The sequence below is a fragment of the Quercus suber genome, unplaced genomic scaffold (genome assembly GCF_002906115.3).
Source record: "Quercus suber isolate HL8 unplaced genomic scaffold, Cork oak 2.0 scaffold_14, whole genome shotgun sequence".
In the NCBI taxonomy this organism is placed as follows: Eukaryota; Viridiplantae; Streptophyta; class Magnoliopsida; order Fagales; family Fagaceae; genus Quercus; species Quercus suber.
In genome coordinates, this window is record NW_027069479.1 from 1450487 (window position 1) to 1469244 (window position 18758).

An 18758-nucleotide genomic window follows, 5' to 3' on the forward strand; every position below is an offset into this window, starting at 1 on the left:
TCAGGAGAAATAGTGGAAAAAAATATAAAACAAAAGAACAATTAAATTGTTAATAAAAAAATAAACCGAAGGAGTTGTTTACAAGAAAAACCAATAATTAATACCTCATTGAAATGTCAAAACGAATTTTTAATTCTATTTATATAATATAATACTCTATTATAAAAGCATCTACTAGAAAGTTAAAAAATGCGTACATGATGTCATATCTCTCATTATTTTTATTATTTTAAATTAAAGAACAACTATCTTCCTTGATTTATTTGTTGGGCCCTCTTCAACTCGTGGTTTTCTGGTTTATTTAGACATTCAAAGTTCAAACTTTCAAAGCTTGCATGATGGATTTTAATTGAGACATAACCCAATGAGGTAAGAACTTTTTCCTGTAAAAAGATACCCCATGGTGAAATTAACCAAATACATTGATGGTATCTATTAATTTCTATTTAAGCATTACAATCTACTCAAACATGCAGAAACCTAATTAATTTAATTGAATACACCACCAGACTCTGGCCCTACTCAGAACTGCCTCCCATTGATAAAAGATGAAGTGGTCCGGTCAAATGATAATGAGTGTGCTTTAAGCTCCTGCATTGTATTTTCAGTGGAAGTTAGGTGTATGTATATCATAGATGTATTGATAGCAAAACCAAATCAAGTGATTGCTATGCATTTCTTTGAGTGCAGGGCAAGAAGATTTTGAAACCCATAGTGATAATCATAATGTTCCCTTACTATTTTAATGAAAGAAACTAGTCTAATGATTTTGGATTTCACAGCAAATGGATACGTAATTAGAGATGATAATTGCAGCGTGGCCTACCTAAAGTCCAGCCAGCACAGATCCAAATCCATACTGCTTTCAATACTCTTCTTTTTCTTTTTCTTTTTTCTTTTTTTTTTCTTTTTTTTTTAAATATATATATATATATATACACACGATAGAGTTTTAATTTATAACGTCCACTCCATAATGACTATTCTTTATCATCAGGTTAAGATTAGTGAGATTTGAATCCTAAATTTATTACTTTTATTTTTTTAGAGAGATTCAACCAATGGCGTCCGCTCCTAATAATTGTTCTTTATCATCAGACTAAAATACTAATCAATTTTTGGTGTAGTCGAGGATTGAACCCCAAATCTCTTATACAACCATCAGAAACTTTACTAGTTGAGCTAATTGAAACCTACTAGATTTATTACTTAATGACAAGAGAATTTACTTATTGAGTTATCTGGAACTCATTCTATGTTAACTAGTAGTTGTCACCCTTAATGTTCCACTTTACGTGTCATCAATTGCAGTATATCATGTGTATGATTTTTTTTTTTTTTCATTTTAAATTTGGTCATTTTATAAAGTAGAAAAAAAAAAAGTATATGTGAGAAATTGTGAAGGGAGGAATATAAAGTAAAATACTCTTAAATGAGATTATTAATTTTTATTCCATCTCTTGACATCAATACCACAATATATATTGAAGGACTTAACTTATAGTCTACAATGACCTCCAAGGTTCCTAACAAGCCCCTAAACTTCAATTAATTATAAGAAGGTAAAGAGTAGCTACTCAATCCTATATTGTTTGTCCTTCTTTTTTTTTTAATTTAACTTTTTAAGGGAAAATTATTTACAACGTTATCTTTCAAATAAAATGGTGCAAGTTTCCAAAATTACACTCCTTAATTTAAACTCTAGTGAAAAAGGAGTATTAACATTTTGAATAAAGTAAAGGATATAGTAAAGAAATTTATTTATTGACGTTTCAAAAGATACTATGAAAAATGTTGTTTAGACCCTTAATATGGCTACCACCAATTTAATCAATGATTCCATATTAAGTTTGAGTACGTACTTAATTAATTTAATCACAACATTAATCACAGATTAACAAGCACAAGATAAATATCACATGAACAACATACACACACAAAAACAAGAATTTGTTTATGGAGTGAAAACCCAATAGGTCATAGCACTCCGTACCAAAGCCTAACTCAACAAGTCCACTATTAAAGGTTTTTGCAATACAAATGTTACTCGCCTAGCAACTCTTGCCTTGTGCGTTCAATGTTACTTGATGTCACAAGTTGATCCACCGACCACAAAACCAATTTCTTGGTCACTCATAGGCTTCTTAATGATTTGGTTTGGTCTTTGTGGTTTAAAAACAACAACTTCGTTGCAAAGGTGGTAATCTTTGTGTTTGGAAGTGAATAACCTCTCAATCATGGGCAATTGGAAAGGTCGAATGCTAAAAAGGCTTAAAAGGCTTAGTAAAGGATTTTCAATGTTTTGTGTTGCCATCTTTCTTCTTCTTAAATTAGGGTTTGATTTTTGTAAATAAAGAAGGTAGGGTTTAAAGTGTGATTGGCCACAAAGTTTCCATGAAAGCCTAGGTTGGTGCTTTCCTTATAGCATTCTCTCTACCGAATGTCTCGCAAATGACTGGCAAAAGTTTCTATCTAACTTATTATACTCGCTCGATCAATTGATAATGAAATTAGCTCAACGGAATTATGCATACTTGCACAATGAACAACAATCTTTAGTCTTCAACCTTAAGTACACCACATAAATGCAATTGAAAATTGTTCAACAATTACAAGAAAACTTTGTCATAGAATTAGCCAACACAAAAAATTCTAATAATTATATTTTAGGATTTTCCAAAATAGAATTGAGGACTAAAAATTTGGTACATGAGGAGTATGTTATTACTTAAATAAGTAACTTTTGATTGCATATGTACATCATATCAGCTTCTTACGAAGACGTTATTGCATGTGTGCATCAAATTGGAACTTCATTTTATAAATATGACATCAATGTGGTAAACCGATACATGAGACCTAAAAATGTCAGGTCTAGTCATTCCATAGTCACCACCAACATGTCGTGAACTATGGCCGATTTGGGAACGACTCTTTAAAAGTAGATCAAGAAATCCTGTAAGTCACAACTGCATTAATTGCGCCCAACAATCTCACCTAGCATTTAATTTAATGTGGCATGTCCCCTTGGCCAGTGTCCCAAACACAGCTTGGAAGCACAGATAGACCAAAAAACCAAGCAGGAAATGGTCACCTCCGTCGAGAGCAGATAGGACAGGATATGATGGGCAAACTAAGGTCGTAAGGTGCCCTTTAAGGTATAAATAACCCCTCCACAGACCTGAGGAAAGTAATTCTGGATCCATAACAATTAAGCCCACCAAAACTTTGGATAAAAAAAATCCTAATTTAATCATCGAAGTGCTTGTTGGAGATTTTACCAAATCAAGGAGTAACAATGAGTGAACAAATGAACACATCAAGTAAATAGAAATTAGTGACTGGCTTTGAGGCACAATTGAATGTTATCCTTAGACAATATTTGTTCCCATTCGCAAGTTACTAAATGGTTTCTACAAACTTGTCATCAGGATACAACCAAGTTTATTAGATTCTACAAATAGCCATTTTGGAGAATACCCACATAATTTCTTGTATTTCTTTGTAACTTACTATTTTGGGGAAATTAACATCTATTTATACCCATAGGGTTATAACTCTTCAAAAGGTACGTATGGAGAGTTAAAATGTTTCATAGAACCGTTCACAAGGCTTGAAATCTCTTCAACGTTTCAAAACAGTCATTAGAAAATTCTGCAGAAAAATCCTGTTTTACAATTTTCGATTGGTCAAATAGGAATCGAGTAGCAATCAAGATATCCAGAAACCCTAGGATTTTTTCTTTACTATTTCGATCGATTGAGCCAAAATTTCGACAGATCAAAAATGCCTAACTTCGAATTTTCACTTAGAAAATTTCAGAACTTGAATTTTTACTTTAACAACTTTATGAAACAATATTCTTCAAACTCAAACATCATTATTATTAGAACCTATTAATGTATATACCTATATATACAACAGTGCTCACTATAGACCCGATTGGGGTTCTTGTGCGGGTGCTGAACAATTTGATCGTCCTATTGTTTTGTAAGACCTTCCATCAAATATGAAATATATATCCACCAAACCTCACCCACTTACAATATATTTATGTATATATTTTGGCTCAAATTTGAATTGGTTTTGCAAGCTCAGTACAGTAGCTCCCCCACCTACAATATATATTTATGTATATATCTGGGCACAAATTTGAATTGGTTTTGCATGCAAACTATTTTGGGGGAAAAATTATAAATAAATAAATAAAAACCAAGATATATGCATTAATAAATAAATGTATAGTAAGGATCTGAGTGCAAAAAAAAAAAAAAGTAAATAAATAGAAAAAGAACACGAGCAAGATGAGGGAGACCGATTGAACGAACACAGTTCAGGAACATCACGTGAAAGGAATAGAGACAGAAGTGACATCAGTATTTTTTTGGTTAGTTCTGTGATTTTTTTTTTCAAATTTTAAATGATTCAAATGCCCGGGTTCTCTCTCTCTCTCTCTCCTATATGTATTTAATAAATTTAAATATGCATGCAAATTAATAAAATCAATAAATGCCTGTATTGCAGCTATTGCTAATTAAACTGACACGGACCTGCCCTTTATATCTATAAAAGTCACAGCTTGCTCACTTAATTGTTCACCGTAATTGTCTGATTTTACCATCTGTTGAGCAAGTTTGAAACATTTGGCTGCCTAATTAAGCACTAGAAATTTCTCTTTGATTAGTCATAGACACGGACCCCCCTTTATATCTATAAAAGTCACAGCTTGCTCACTTAATTGTTCACCGTAATTGTCTGATTTTACCATCTGTTGAGCAAGTTTGAAACATTTGGCTGCCTAATTAAGCACTAGAAATTTCTCTTTGATTAGTAATAGTACCGTAAACTACTACCATTTTTGTCACAATTATTTTATGTGTCAGATTGTGATTAGTTATTTATCATTTTCACATATACTCATCATTTTTTTCTCCACTACTCAATCTGCTATATGAATAATTGTGGTACAAATTGTATTATTTATGTGGACTTCAAATTTTTCTTTTTCTCAAAAAAAAAAAAAAACCTTGAAATCAATGAGAAAATTAGATGACCAATTAGATTGAGGAAGGCATGCGAGAACAACTTTTTCATTAGTGATCATGTGCCATGGATTGAGAAGGTCTATGACCATAAAGACTCACAGCTTGGACTTAACTAGGCACAAGAGCCATAATGTATAATAAATGGACGGTTTAAGTTCAATTATGGTAGTAACAATATAAAATTACAGTTACCATTTACCCACAAAATAGTAAAAGTGAGTGCCTTTTGGGCAGTGGATATATAACCCATCTGATAGGGTAAGGCAAGAAGACTCCAAACTGTCTGACCATAGTTTTCTGACATCGACAGTAGTATTTTTGTTTTTGCATAAGCATAGATTCTACACCAAACATAAAGAGAGAAAAAAAATCACATATCTTGGTTCCCATATTTTTATATACAGATAGAAATAGTGCACAACTTAGCGGGGGAGTGTGACTAGGGACAGTTGTGTACTGAAGATTCAGATCAAGAAATGGCTGCAGTGACAGGCCAAAGAGAAAAGAACATGATAGCTGATAGAAAATGGAGGTGGGTTCTTCTTTTTCTTTCTCTTTCAATATACAAACACACATTTTTTTCACTTTTTTGAAATGGGTTTTCTCTCAGTGATAAGAAAGTGGAAGGGGATGATGGTGTTAGAACTGTGGAGTGCCTGAGAGGCAGATTGCTTGCAGAGAGACAAGCTTCAAGGGTTGCTAAAAAAAATGCAGAGCTCCTAGGCAACAAGGTAATGGCTCTTTTGAACTTGATTTACTGTTCCTTTCCTAGGACTGGTCAGATTTAGATTCACATTTTCAAAAAGATTTGAAAACCATTTATATGACACAGCTGTCTTCCTCTGACTTTTTTTCTGAAATGTGTTTGGGAATTAAGTTGATAGAGCTAGAGAACCAACTTAAAGAAGAGACAAAATTCATGAACAAAGCTGAGAAGAAGCTTAAATTATTGATGAAGAAGCTTGAATCTTTGAACATTTCTACAATATCTGTGGAATCAGAGCAATCTAGTACATCCGAAAAGTGTGAAATGTCTTGTACACCATCCACAAGTGCATCAGGTTCCAGACACCCAGAAGAAGATGAACCCAAATCCCAATTCTCAAGCCCACAAATTTCACAAAATCTGGAGCACAATGTCTCAGAAACCTCTACACCCACTCAAAGCCATTCAAGTCCTTCCACTGAAAATGATTTTAGTCCTCAAGGTACTTCTAGTGCTAGTGCTAGTTCCAATGCTAATTCTAATCACGATGATCCTTCCCATAAATTGAGCCCCAGCTCTGAAGATCCAAGGACTGATAATCATAGGTACACAATTCAAACCTGCAAAGTCATTGATTTTTAAATATTTTTCAAAAGAAAGGGTTTTTTTTAGTCATTAAGCTAATCAAGTTCAATTTGCTAATTTGTTTCAGTTGTTCAAGCTTAAAATCTTCAATAGTAGAAAATGAGAGTGCTCATGAGGATGATGTTGATAACTCATTGGCATTGGTTCCGTTGAGTTTTCCAATGACCTCAAAGACTGTTGAAGTGAAGCCATTGAATGAAAGTGTTTGTGAAGTTCTTAATGCTCTAAGGAATATCAGGGAAGAGATTCAGAGCTCAATGCAGAGAAGACACATGGTTCGTGTTGGTCCAATTTAAGTATGCACAACATTTTATCTCAATTTTCTTCGGAATAGTACTATAGAAAGAGACATTTCAGAAAGATAAAGCCATTTCTGTTTGTTTTGCATTGAAGCAAACAGAGGATGAGATAGCATAGCAATATTAGCAGAGTATTAAGTATTTGCATTAATCTGAGCGTTACATCAAGATGGTAATATAGTTATTTTTTATTGTGCGCTTCACAGAGAGCATGTGAGCGGGGATTGTCTTGTTTATTTCATGCTTTTGGCTTTGGGTCCCAACTCTCAACTATGGGCCATTTTTCTTTTTTGTGCTTATGTACTTACAAGTAAGTGTATAGCTTTGAAAGTGGTTGAATGTCAGTTGGATGTTGGTCACTTCATACTAGTGACTTTTTATTTACAGGATTTGATTGTTCGATTTAGGCTAATGCTTGTTGCTTATATGGTTAATTAGTTCTAAGCTGAGCCCTGGGTCCCAACCCCCCAAGTCCCAACACTCGGCATAATCAAGCTTCAATTGAATTTGGGTCCACTGACTCGAATGATTGTCCGAACCCAAAGAGATGTAAACGTGACTTTTGCCCTTGGACAGCAATTAGCTCGGTTTTGCTCTTTGCCCCGTGATAGGGGCTGGCCAAACAGTGGCTTATTTATTTTCGATTAGTGTTAGATATACAAGGTTTATGTTTTTGGTAAAATTTATTCTTTATGACAGAAAAGGGTAAGAGGGACTACAAAGCACCAATAAAGTGATAAGTATTGAGCAAGGGCATGAGATTTTTCCTAAACACTATGTACGAGTTGTAATTGGTACATAATAAAAATGATATCAATTTTCAATAGAACATACAAAAGTGATGTTATACACATACTAATCAAAATCTACCCTCCCAACCATTCGTAAAATAGTTATGAAATTTCTTATAAAAAAAAAAAATAGTTATGAAATTTATTACAGATCCTATTAATAAATACCCTTAGGGGTTAGGGCAATTGTCTTTAAACTATTTAAGGAGAATTTTAAAGTCACTTTCATAAAAGTTAAAAAAGCTTCTTCTTTTTTTCTCATAACATTTGCCATTTATTATATACATAGCATTGTTGTGTTGCTTGCTGGAGAGGCCAGCTTGCATCGGTGTAAAACTATGTAAGCTTGCTGTGGCCCGTGAGGACTGGACATAGCTAACTTTCAAGAAGTGCAATTGAGCCTTGGCTTGAGTGATAATCAAGTTGAAATCATTGATTAAGCTCTAGTTTCTAGAAGTGACTTCGAAAGGTGAAACATACTTAATGCACACAAAATAAGATTTTTGCGTGAAATCTGGACATGTCAAAAGGCAAGGATCGCTGAACCCAAGATAAATTAATATTCCCTTATAGCCTGCTCTGCTGTACTTTGCCGTTCGGTCTGTGTGCTTGGATTACTTGCAACCCCTCACATGTTTAGGTACACGAGTAGACATATAGTGCAAATTCTCTCTATTCTTCCTTCGGTTGATCTGCTAAGAACTTTTTTCTTGCCTCAAAATTTCGATTTTGCTTTTTCTGCTTTTTTTTTTTAATTGCAAAAGGCGAATTTCACATTGCACAAAGGAATAAAAGGAAGGGCACTATGAATTTCAAAGTTCAAAGTTCAAACTGCACCGTCGGCGCAGAAAAGGACCAAAGAGAAGCCTTTTCCCTGAAGGGAGTCACACTCACATCCAAACATTTCAGATTGGCGTGGAAAGGTTTTAGTCCACAAAAGTTAACAATTCTAAGCTACTTTGGTTAAAAGATGAACTATATTAGAGCATTTGTATTGGGGCTAAAGCCCCAAAATGGTATTTTACAATCCACAAACACTAAAAGCATGTATTACCCGAAGTTGTAATTGTAAAAAAAAAAAAATACCATTGTGCTCCTGTAGCAAGATTGTATTCTTAAATAATATTATTTTATTGTGTCTGCAATTTTTTATTTTTTATTAATAGAAAGAGGAGAGATGGTTTTGTGTTGTATATTTTATTGTGTAGATATATATATTATTTTAATATGTTGTATAGGAAAATAAAAGTTAGGATGTTGGGTGTGTTATAAAATGATATGTTATAATAGATAAAAAAGTTTTTGAAATGGTAAAATGAATTTTTTTTTGAAGAAACCAGATGCGAATGCTTAATGTGATACTAGCACAAGAAATTCAAAAGTAATTTGCTATTGTTGGAAGAACGTATTGATGACATATATATAGAATTTGTACTAAGCTTATAGGCCAAAATGGCAATACCACATATGCCCAAACTTTTCAGCAAAATAGTACTGCTTGCCTACTACGTTGGAGAATACCACTCTTTTGTAACTCAATTTTTTGTGTAAACTTGATTTTACAAATATCGAGTTACAAAAGGAAATTATACAAAGCTTGATTTTATAAATATCGAGTTTCAGGTAGCATTTTTTATTGAAAAAAGTCACATCATGTGACATTTTTTATGCATGGAATTCAATATTGTTGAAATCAAGTTCTATGAGACTTAAGTAACTCCATTTTCACAAAATTGAATTCCAAAAGGGTGATATTCTACTACATAGTTTGCAAATAATACTACTTTGCAGAAAATTTTGAAAATACCTAGTATTTATCAATCGATGTCTTTTTTTTTTTTTGGTGAAAGAAGATTCATTAAAACCAATTAAAAAAGAACATCAGGTTCAAGACACATCCTGTTAACATACACCCCATTGAGATTATCCACAAACACATCAATCAAGTCCACAGGCGAACTATGAAAAGAAGAAAAAACACCATCTAAACTAAAACTCATTCTAGCAAGGCTATCCACACACCTATTTGCCTGACAAAAGCAATGCTTAACACGAATCTGAGGAATGCGGGAAGCCAACATCCTGCAGTCATCCAAAATAGGAGAAATGATATTATTTACATAGGCTAGCTTGTTTAAGATGTCCACAATAGCTTTGGCATCAAGTTCAATCTCAAGATGAGTAATATTAAGATTGCAACACAAGATAAGACCCTCCCTAAGCCCCCATAATTCTGTAGCAAAGCTACTGGTGATGTCGATACACTTGCAAAATCCAACAATCCACTGCCCTGCATCATCTCTAATCACACCCCCACACCTTGCCAAACCGAGATTCCCATTGGTCGAACCATCAGTGTTCAGCTTCATCCAGCCTTATGGCGATCTCTCCCATGAAATTCCCTTCAGCACTTTACGAGTTTGCAGCCTTGGGGAAGCAATGCAATGATAATACTCCAACGCTTGCTTCACAATCTCCATAGCAAGGCTCGGGTTCCCGTTCTTCTTGTTGAAAACCATATTGTTCCTACTCTTCCAAACATTCCATACAGCTATCGGAAAAACAACTTTCCAAGGGGGTTATGTAGCACAAAGACTGCTCATCATCCTACCATTATAAGACAGCCAACTCTAAAGGTCACTCCTCCAAAAATCATGATTCGAAGAGGAGATTCCTAGCTGATTCCACACATATTTTAGCTAATTACAATCTCTTAAAGCATGTAGAATGGTTTCAGGTCCTCCCTGACAGATTGGACACACAATATCTTAGGTTATACCCCTTCTCTCCAAACAAACTTTAACTCCAATACTATTATGAGCACATCTCCAAAGGAAGGTTTTAATTTTTGGGAGTGTTTCCGCTTTCCAAATCCAACTTGCCGAGAAAGTAGTAATTGTATCAAACCCTATTGCAAGCCTATAAGCACTTCTCAAATCAAATGTGCCTTGGGGAGAGCCAGCCCAAATCAACTTATCAGCTCCTCTACTCGTGATTATCACCGGAATGGCTTGAATCATCCTTTTAATTTCAAGAGGGATCTCAAAAGGAATTTTTCCCCAATCCTAACATAATATCTTTAACTACAAGAAAGCTAGCTTCTTGGGTAAGGGGACCATGAATAAACTCTCTAAGTGAACCCCCATTTGTCCAATTACTATGCCACACATTTAGACCACTATCCTTCCCCACTAGCCACCTACTTCCCTTGTTGAAAGTATCTCTACCTCTCTTCATTGCTAACCATATAGAAGAACAAGGGAGCTTGTTAGCATCAACAGCAACCCTCCTCCTTTGATTACAATATTTTATCTTCAAAACCTTAACCCAAGGAGCCTATGATTTAGTTTGGAATCTCCAATTCAACTTAGCCAAAAGAGCAATATTCCTACCCTTAGCTGAATGCAACCCAAGACCGCCTTCCTCCTTTGACTTTGTCACCTTATCCTATCCAACCCAATGAACTTTCTTGGCTGAATTTGAGGATCCCCAAAGCAAATTCCGATTGACTCTATCTACTCCATCCAAAATCCTACCTGGAAGTTAAGCACATTGCATGACATATGACGATATGGCAGCCGAGGAAGCTTGAATGACAACTGACTGCCTAGCCAATGATAACATATTTGCCTTCCACCCAGAGAGTTTTTGCTTAACTCTATCTAGAATAAAATTGTATTCTTGTGAAGAGGAGCCCGGTTGCTTTAAGGGGAACCCGAGGTACTTTCCCAAGAATGTAGTGGAAGCAAACCCAAGGATATCACATAGCGACTCCCTAGTATTTCTATCAACATTTGGAGAAAAGTAAACTCTTGACTTTGCTTCACTCACAGTTTGTTCGGATATGCTACAAAAATCATCCAAAACATCTCTTATAACTGAACGGTTAACCCAATCAGCTTTAGCAAAGAAAATGAGATCATCCGCAAAAAGAAGGTGAGAAAAAACCGAACCACTTTCAAAAGTTTGACTGGCTACCACATCTTCATATTACATTTCTCTTCTATAAGTTGTCCAAGGAAGTCCATGCATATAATGAAGAGGTAAGGAGACAAAGGGTCACCCTGCCTTATTCCCCTCGAAGGGAAAATTGGGTCTAGAACTTCTCCATTAAATAAAATGGATGTAAAGACAGTTGTAACATAGCTCATTATAATTTCTATAAGATCATTAGGAAGATTAATCCTTATGAGCATGTCCCGGATAAAGCTCCATTCCAACTTGCCATAAGCCTTCTCCAAATCTATCTTCAAAGCCATATACCCCGTTTTCCCTTTCTTTTTTTCCTAAGGAGTGTATAATCTCTTGAGCAATGATAAGATTGTCCACCCCTTTTCTATCCGACACAAAAGTTGTTTGCATAGGAGATATGAGCTTGTCCAAGTAAGAGCATTCACATCAGCTCATTTATAAGTGTGTATAATAAAAAAAATGCTCAAATTTACACATTTTGGATCAAAAACAGCCCACATCAGTCCGGTTATACTCGTGTAAAATCTTCTAAAATTATTCCCGAGCTACAGTACCCGTGTAAATTTACACGGGTACTGTAGCTCATGTATTTAATTTTTTAATGATTTTTTCTCTCTCCTCTCTAACGGAATCTCATCTCCTTCCTCTCTTCCCCAACCCTTACAGCATCCAGCGCGCCAAATCAACCGAAAATTAACCCACACACAAGCACAGAAAGAAAGCTCAAATATTTATACAAATCTAGACAGTAAAAGTCCCATAAATCTAACGCAAACACAACTTTTGAAGGCAACCCATTCGAGCTAAACCAAATCCAAAAAGACCCACAAAAACATTCCACTCAAATTACAAATACATTGAAACTAATACCAAATGCAACACAATAAGAACAAAGGTGCAGACACACACACACATGGGTCCTCGGATTGGTTGCTGGAGCTCGTGGGTCGGCCGGTGAAGCATGGAGCGTGGATCGGCCGGTGAAGAAAGGATCTGGGTCGCCGGAGCTCGTAAAACTCGCTTGATCGGAGCTCGTGGGTAGGCCGGTGAAGCGTGGAGTATGGATCGGTGCTTGTGGAGGGTGGATCGGCCGGTGAACAAAGGTTTTGGGTCGCCGGAGCTCGTGGGTATCGCTTGATCGGAGCGTGGAGCGATCTGGATCGGCCGGTGAGAGATGGAACGAGACGATCGCCGGTGAGGGACGGAACGAGACGGTCGCCGGTGAAGGACGGAACGAGACGATCGCCGGTGAGAGAAGGAATGAATCGTCCGGTGAGAGAAGGAAGAAAAGAGAGAAGAAATGAGAGAAAGAAGAAAAGAGAGAAAGAGAGAGAGAGAGAGAGTTGATCTGTACAGAAGAGAGAGAGAGAAGCGCGTATATATGTGGAGAGTTGGTTGACAAAAATAATAAAAAAATGGTGTAGAGTGAATATTTTATTGAAATATGTTGTAAAATAAATGATCTGATGTGGGTGTTTTGTAAAAGTGGTAGTGTAAAATAGAAAGATGAGGTTTTTTCGTGTAAAATAGACAACAAATTTAGATGAGCTGATGTGAATGCTCTAAGGCCTCAATCTAGCCACAATAATCATAATCACCACTTTGTACACCGTGTTGCACGGACTTATAGGCCTATAATTGCCTAAAGTCTCTGGTCCTTGAATCTTAGGAATCAAGGCAATAAGGGTTCTATTCAAAAAGTCCGGGACTTTTCAATTGTCAATTGTCAATGAGAAGGTGCATAGACCTTGAATCACCGATTGTCAACATGAAAATACAATGAAAATAATTTTTCAATTGTATGTTTCACTGTAAAAAAATCTCAAAACTCAACTGGTGCATAAAACTTCAGCCAAAAAAAAAAATTGGTGCACAAACCTATGCAGTGTGCACACTAGACAAACCTTCAACAACAACAACTAAAAAAAAAAAAAAAAACCTTGTGAAGTCTGTACAGACCTTCAACAAAGAAAAACTAGTGCATAGACCACCACAAACAGCCACCAAAGCACCACCAACTATTCAAAAAAACAGACACCAACCAATAAACCACCACTGACCACTCAAAAGACAACCACCATGATTCAAACTTTATTTATTTATTTATTTTTATTTATCAATGTACAGATTATCATGTCATTAAAAATTTTATACATCTTTAAAATTGTAACATAAAATCTCAACAATAAAATTGTAACTAGCATTATTCCTTACTCAAAAAAATAAATAAATAAATAAAATAAATAAAAAAACTAGCATTATTCCTTAGGACATACACCCATAAAGCACATGGGCTTGCAACCACTCCAAGCTCACTTGCAAGACTTCCTATGAATCCCAAAATAGGTGAAGAAAAAAGCAATTTTATGCCCTCCAGAAACCCCAACTTGCACACTTTTAACTCTTTGGGTTTTCGTGCGGGTTTGGACCATGATGGAAATAATTTTGGGCTCTTTTTTTGGAAGACCCATTTCGTATAGTCTCGAGGTAATTAAGCCTTTCTCACAAGAATTTTTTTTTTTTTGTTGGACCAATTGTTTTGGGCTTTAAAAGAATTAGCCCAACACAGACCCCATCTCGGCTTACTTCTAAGTTCTAACATAGCTTTGAACGAACCATGATTCTTGATAATTTATGAGCATGAGACTGTGACAGTGACACGTAAAATAGTGTCCTTTTAAACTAATTTTAGTGTTTCTCAAACAAAAAAAATTAATGATTTTATATATATATATATATATCTATATATCTATATTTATATTCTTAATGATATTAAAGAAAGAGTTGAATATGAAAATGGAAAAAAACAGTCGGCTGCCATTTATTAAAAAAAAAAAAAAAAAAAACTAGTGTGAGTTGCACGCTGCCCTTTTAGTGAGAAAATTAATATAGATTTTTTTTTTATTGAAGAAGTACGAAGCATGTACTTAAATTAAAATAGTTATTTGGATATTTATTTACCATGAAAATTCCTTAGAGCCTATTTACAAAATGTAATGTCTATTTACCAATAAATGCTATAAAGAATGATAATGAATGTTATCATCTTTCCATAATATTTAAACTTTCGTAATGAATGATAATATATGCTACAATTTTTTTGAAGATATTCATTAAATTGAATACTCGTAATCATCTATAATGAAAATTTTGTTATTCATACTTTATTATTTATCATCTTATTTTATGAGTCTAACTATGATGTTTAGCTTACTTATTTTTAATGAACACATTTTTAAGGAGGAAAAGAAATTAAAAAACAAATAACAAAAGACATTTGTCATCAAAGTTTCTATTAGATAAAATTATAAGTCTAAAAGATTTAAATTTAATAAATTAGTGTTCTCTAGTAACAAATAGAACACCATATATCAACATTTTAACTTTACAAGCATGACTACCAGTCTACCACTTAAAATCCAAAATACACGGAAAAAAATTTTGGACATTAAAATTTAGTATGAGTATTTTAGACATTGCACAATGGAATATTTTAGGATTTATAAGATTTTGTTATGGTTTAACTAAGAGAGTAATAATAAGAGTATATTCTCACTTACAAAATATAAAGGAGGAAATTATTCTATTTTAGTTTTGCGGGGGAGGGGGGGGGAATGAAATTACTGCAAACATAAAGGAGGAAAGTCCTACTTCGTCAAATGTGTGTGTGTGTGTAAAACAATGTGTTATTTTTTTTTAAACTTGAAACAATGTGTTAAAAAAAAAAAAATCAACCTAAAAAACCTATGCATAAAACAATAAATTTTGGCTCAACAAATTGACTAAACAAAAAAAAAAAAAAAAAAAAAAAAAAAAAAAAAAAAAAAAAAAAAAAATTCTAAGAAAACAACAAAATGTTACAATATTTTTCCAATATCTTTATTTCTAGCAATGGTGGTCCTAGTATGATATTTTATTATTTTATTTTAGAGTAATGCTACATTCACAATATTTTCATAATAAATCTTAAATGTTAAATTATTACTGGTTTTAAATTGGAGTAACCACTTTTAACCGTGCATTTTTTTTAAAAAAAATGAAAAGCCAAATTCGACTAAACAAAAAAAGAAGTCTAGGAACACAACAAAATATCACAACATTTTTGCAATATTTTTTATTTCTAGCTGTGGTAGGTTCCAATTTGATATTTTATTATTTTATTTTTTACGTTCACAGTATTTTCACAAAAAATCTTAAGTGAAAAATTATTATTGGTTTTAAAATTATGCATTAAAAAAAACAAGCAAAAAGACAACACAAGAAAATTGTGCATGAAACCGAAATTTTGGCTCACCCAATTTGACTATATATACTAAAAGAAAAGTCTAAGAATATAACAGAATATCATAACGTTTTCACAATACTTTCATTTTTAGGATCCAAATAGATATATATTTTTTTTATTCAAGAGAAATGCTACATCTTAACATTTTTATAACAAATTTTAAATAACAAGTTATTATTGGTTTTAAACTGAGCCCACTACTGATGTCACTTTTTTATCCATAAAAAATACTTTGCCATATAACATTTGTTGTGAAATTACTGTAAAAATATTATGAACATAGCATTTTTTTTATTTTATATTATTATGATCTATAAGCAGCTGAGATCTCGATGATTGTGAAAATATTGTGACAAGAAGATGTTATAACATTTTCATTACATTTATTTTCAATTGTGATTAGTCTCAGTCTCTTATTGTGATTGTTGTGTTAGTGTAATTGTGTATGCACATATAATATTTAAAAGAAAAGACAAAAAAAAAAAAAGCACAAGCAAAACCAGGGTACTGTAAAAAAAATAAAATGAAATAAAAGACCAATAAACAATGCAAATTATAAATAATTGTAAAAATATTATAAGAATTTGTTAGGTCAAGCCTATGACCATCACTTGATATGGGGTATTTTGAAATCATTTAGGGGTTTCTTTAAGAATAAATAAGTGGCCTTTTTGTTTTTCTTCCAACTTTTCTGCTTTTAATCAATCAAAGTTTAGGTTATTTTGGTTTGTAAGACTCCTTTCTTCTCGTCTCCATCTCCAATTGGTTTCACCTCTCTTCTTTTTCTCTTCCAGTAATAGTATCTCGTCAAAGTGGAGCTTATAATGACATCTCTGTTCAGCTCAGAAACCCCATGAATCAAGTCAAAACCTTTTTCATCATACACAAAAATATAAAAGGTTTAGAAGTGAAGTTTTGAGAGAAAAAAAAAATGTAAGAAGATATAATGAAATGAGAAAAAACCAGAATAATGGTCGGGTCTTGAAGTTTGGCCATATGAATTAGACGAGAAACAATTTCCTCCGGCGCATCAGTAGCAAGAGAGAAAGCTCCAGCTGAGAGGATAGCAACCGATTGAACGGGTGCATCGCCAAAAAAAGTAATCTTTCGAAATCCTTCCGTTGCATAATTCCTACAAAACAAAGCACACAAATTTTTTTTAAAAATTGATGGAGCATACAAACTACGTGTGCATTTGGCATTGGCTTAAAAAACCAACTTTTTTTTACTATTTAGCTTATTTTTGCTACTATTAATGAGTCTTATTGTATTTTTGGTACTATTCATAGATCCATGTATTATTTCAATTACTTTTTAACTTTATCTAGAATACTTTCAGCAAAACGTTTTTGGTCTCACTTAAATAAGTTGTTCCACACATACCACAAACACACAATTTTTTTAAAAAAAAAATTTGATGGAGCACACAAACTAACATATATTCATATCCATAGCCCCAAACCTCCATCTCCAAACACCCAAAGCATGTGAATAAGTAGAAAAATGCAATCTTTACATTATCAAACGTTTCTCAGTACTCAACACATAAAACTTCTAAAATAATGTTTTCGAAAAGAATCTACAAAAGAAAATCTCCTGTGCTCATCAACATAAGTCCATGGGGTAAAACCCATTTTAACAGCAAACGTAGAATACAAAAAATAAAATAAAATAAAGTAAAATAAATAACAAATAATGTGACAATGACATATGGAAATACCTAAACATATGAATTCATAATGTTTGCACAATGTATGGATTAGTAAACGTAGTTCTCGAAGGCAATGTTCATGCAAAGGCTAAACTAGAATTAGGAAAACCAATAGATGAAGAAAAATAAAAAGACTAATTGACAACAGATAATGAGAATAACTTATCACATATCCCCCTTGTTACTATGACTTGTAATTGTTACCTGCTATGTAGCGGCTTGTTGATTCCACATTTCGAGTCGAACATGTATGACTATTATACCCCTCTTGGTGACACAACCTGCATCTTGACTTTGGTCTGTTCTCAATTCACAAAGAGGTTGACAACTCCCTATCTTGCTTATTCATCTCATTGCGGATTCTTGTGGATTTAGGCCGATCTTTCTCTCAGATCAACCGCGGGTTTGGCATCTTTCTTTCGGATCCAACCATTCTAATCTATCTTTCAATGGTTGGAATATCGGCTCATAGCTGTCGTACCGTGGTACCGTTCGGACACACTAGGGACGGAAGCAGGATTTTAAGTTGGGGGGGGGGGGGGGTTTTTTTTTGTCACTTGCCCGTTGCCTAACTCCACTTACCCCTATTATGCCCAACTACCAGTCAACAAAGAAAAACCTAATCTCTACAAACTCTACTCTCTGTCCCTCTGTCTCTCTCTATCTCTCTTATCTATATAAACAAGAGAGAGAGTCACAAACACATACAAAGCCAAAAAGCCAAAAAAAAAAAAAAAAAAAAAAAAAAACACAACAGGCAACACAGATTCAAATATTCAATTCACAATCACCAACATCAGTTTAGTTCATCTCTCATCAGCAAAAACACAAACATGAAACACCACAAGTCCACAAGGCAATCTCAAATTCTCGGATCACAGTCACAAACATTTTATTAGGTTTTGAACTTTGAAGTTGAAGAAAAAGATAAGAGTAAATACTTGTGAACTGTGAAAGCTAGAACAATGAAACTAGGTTGAGTAGATCGAGCAACCGGCATGGGCAGCGACAAGTGGGTCTCGCGACTCTTGCCAGTGTGGGTACTAGAAAATGGGTGAGTAAGTGGAGTGGGTCTCTCAATTTCAGATCGAGCAACCGTCGATGTGGGTCTCGGCGGCGTCGTCGGCATAAGTGAGTGGAGTGGGTCTCTCAGTCTCTTTCACTCTCAGTCTCGCCTCTCTATCCTTTGTCTCGCCTCTCCCTTTCCTCTCTTTTTTATTTTCTTTTTTCTTTTTTTTCCTTTGTGTTTTTGCTTTCTCTGTTCGGTGTTGGGCTACTGACTACTGAGAGCTGAGTGTTTTTTT

General features: G+C 34.1%; 1 protein-coding gene and 1 long non-coding RNA gene across 3 annotated transcripts; one reads left to right on the forward strand and one right to left on the reverse strand.

Annotated features, from left to right (window-relative positions):
• Nucleotides 1–5303: 5303 nt before the first annotated feature.
• Nucleotides 5304–7081, forward strand: LOC112005315 (uncharacterized). Its single transcript, XM_024037559.2, has 4 exons — nt 5304–5577; nt 5656–5776; nt 5923–6356; nt 6464–7081. The coding sequence occupies exons 1-4, from the start codon at nt 5522–5524 to the stop codon at nt 6690–6692; spliced, it is 840 nt and encodes a 279-aa protein (XP_023893327.1). The 5' UTR covers nt 5304–5521; the 3' UTR covers nt 6693–7081.
• A 9191-nt stretch (nt 7082–16272) lies between these two features.
• On the reverse strand, nt 16273–18752 carry LOC112005316 (uncharacterized). Of its 2 annotated transcripts, XR_010631836.1 has the most exons (4): nt 18396–18752; nt 17659–17955; nt 16707–16875; nt 16273–16613 (listed from the first exon to the last, which is right to left on the reverse strand). It is a non-coding gene; the product is annotated as an uncharacterized LOC112005316 (long non-coding RNA). The 2 variants fall into 2 exon arrangements; XR_010631838.1 differs by lacking the exon at nt 17659–17955.
• Between the last annotated feature and the right edge of the window lie 6 nt (nt 18753–18758).

Excerpts from the sequence above, each read along its gene's own strand:
- LOC112005315 (XM_024037559.2), top strand. The coding sequence starts at position 5,522 with ATGGCTGCAGTGACAGGCCAAAGAGAAAAGAACATGATAGCTGATAGA. Across the intron at positions 5,777-5,922 it reads CAGAGCTCCTAGGCAACAAG|TTGATAGAGCTAGAGAACCA; the intron begins GTAATGGCTCTT and ends TTGGGAATTAAG. Across the intron at positions 6,357-6,463 it reads CCAAGGACTGATAATCATAG|TTGTTCAAGCTTAAAATCTT; the intron begins GTACACAATTCA and ends AATTTGTTTCAG.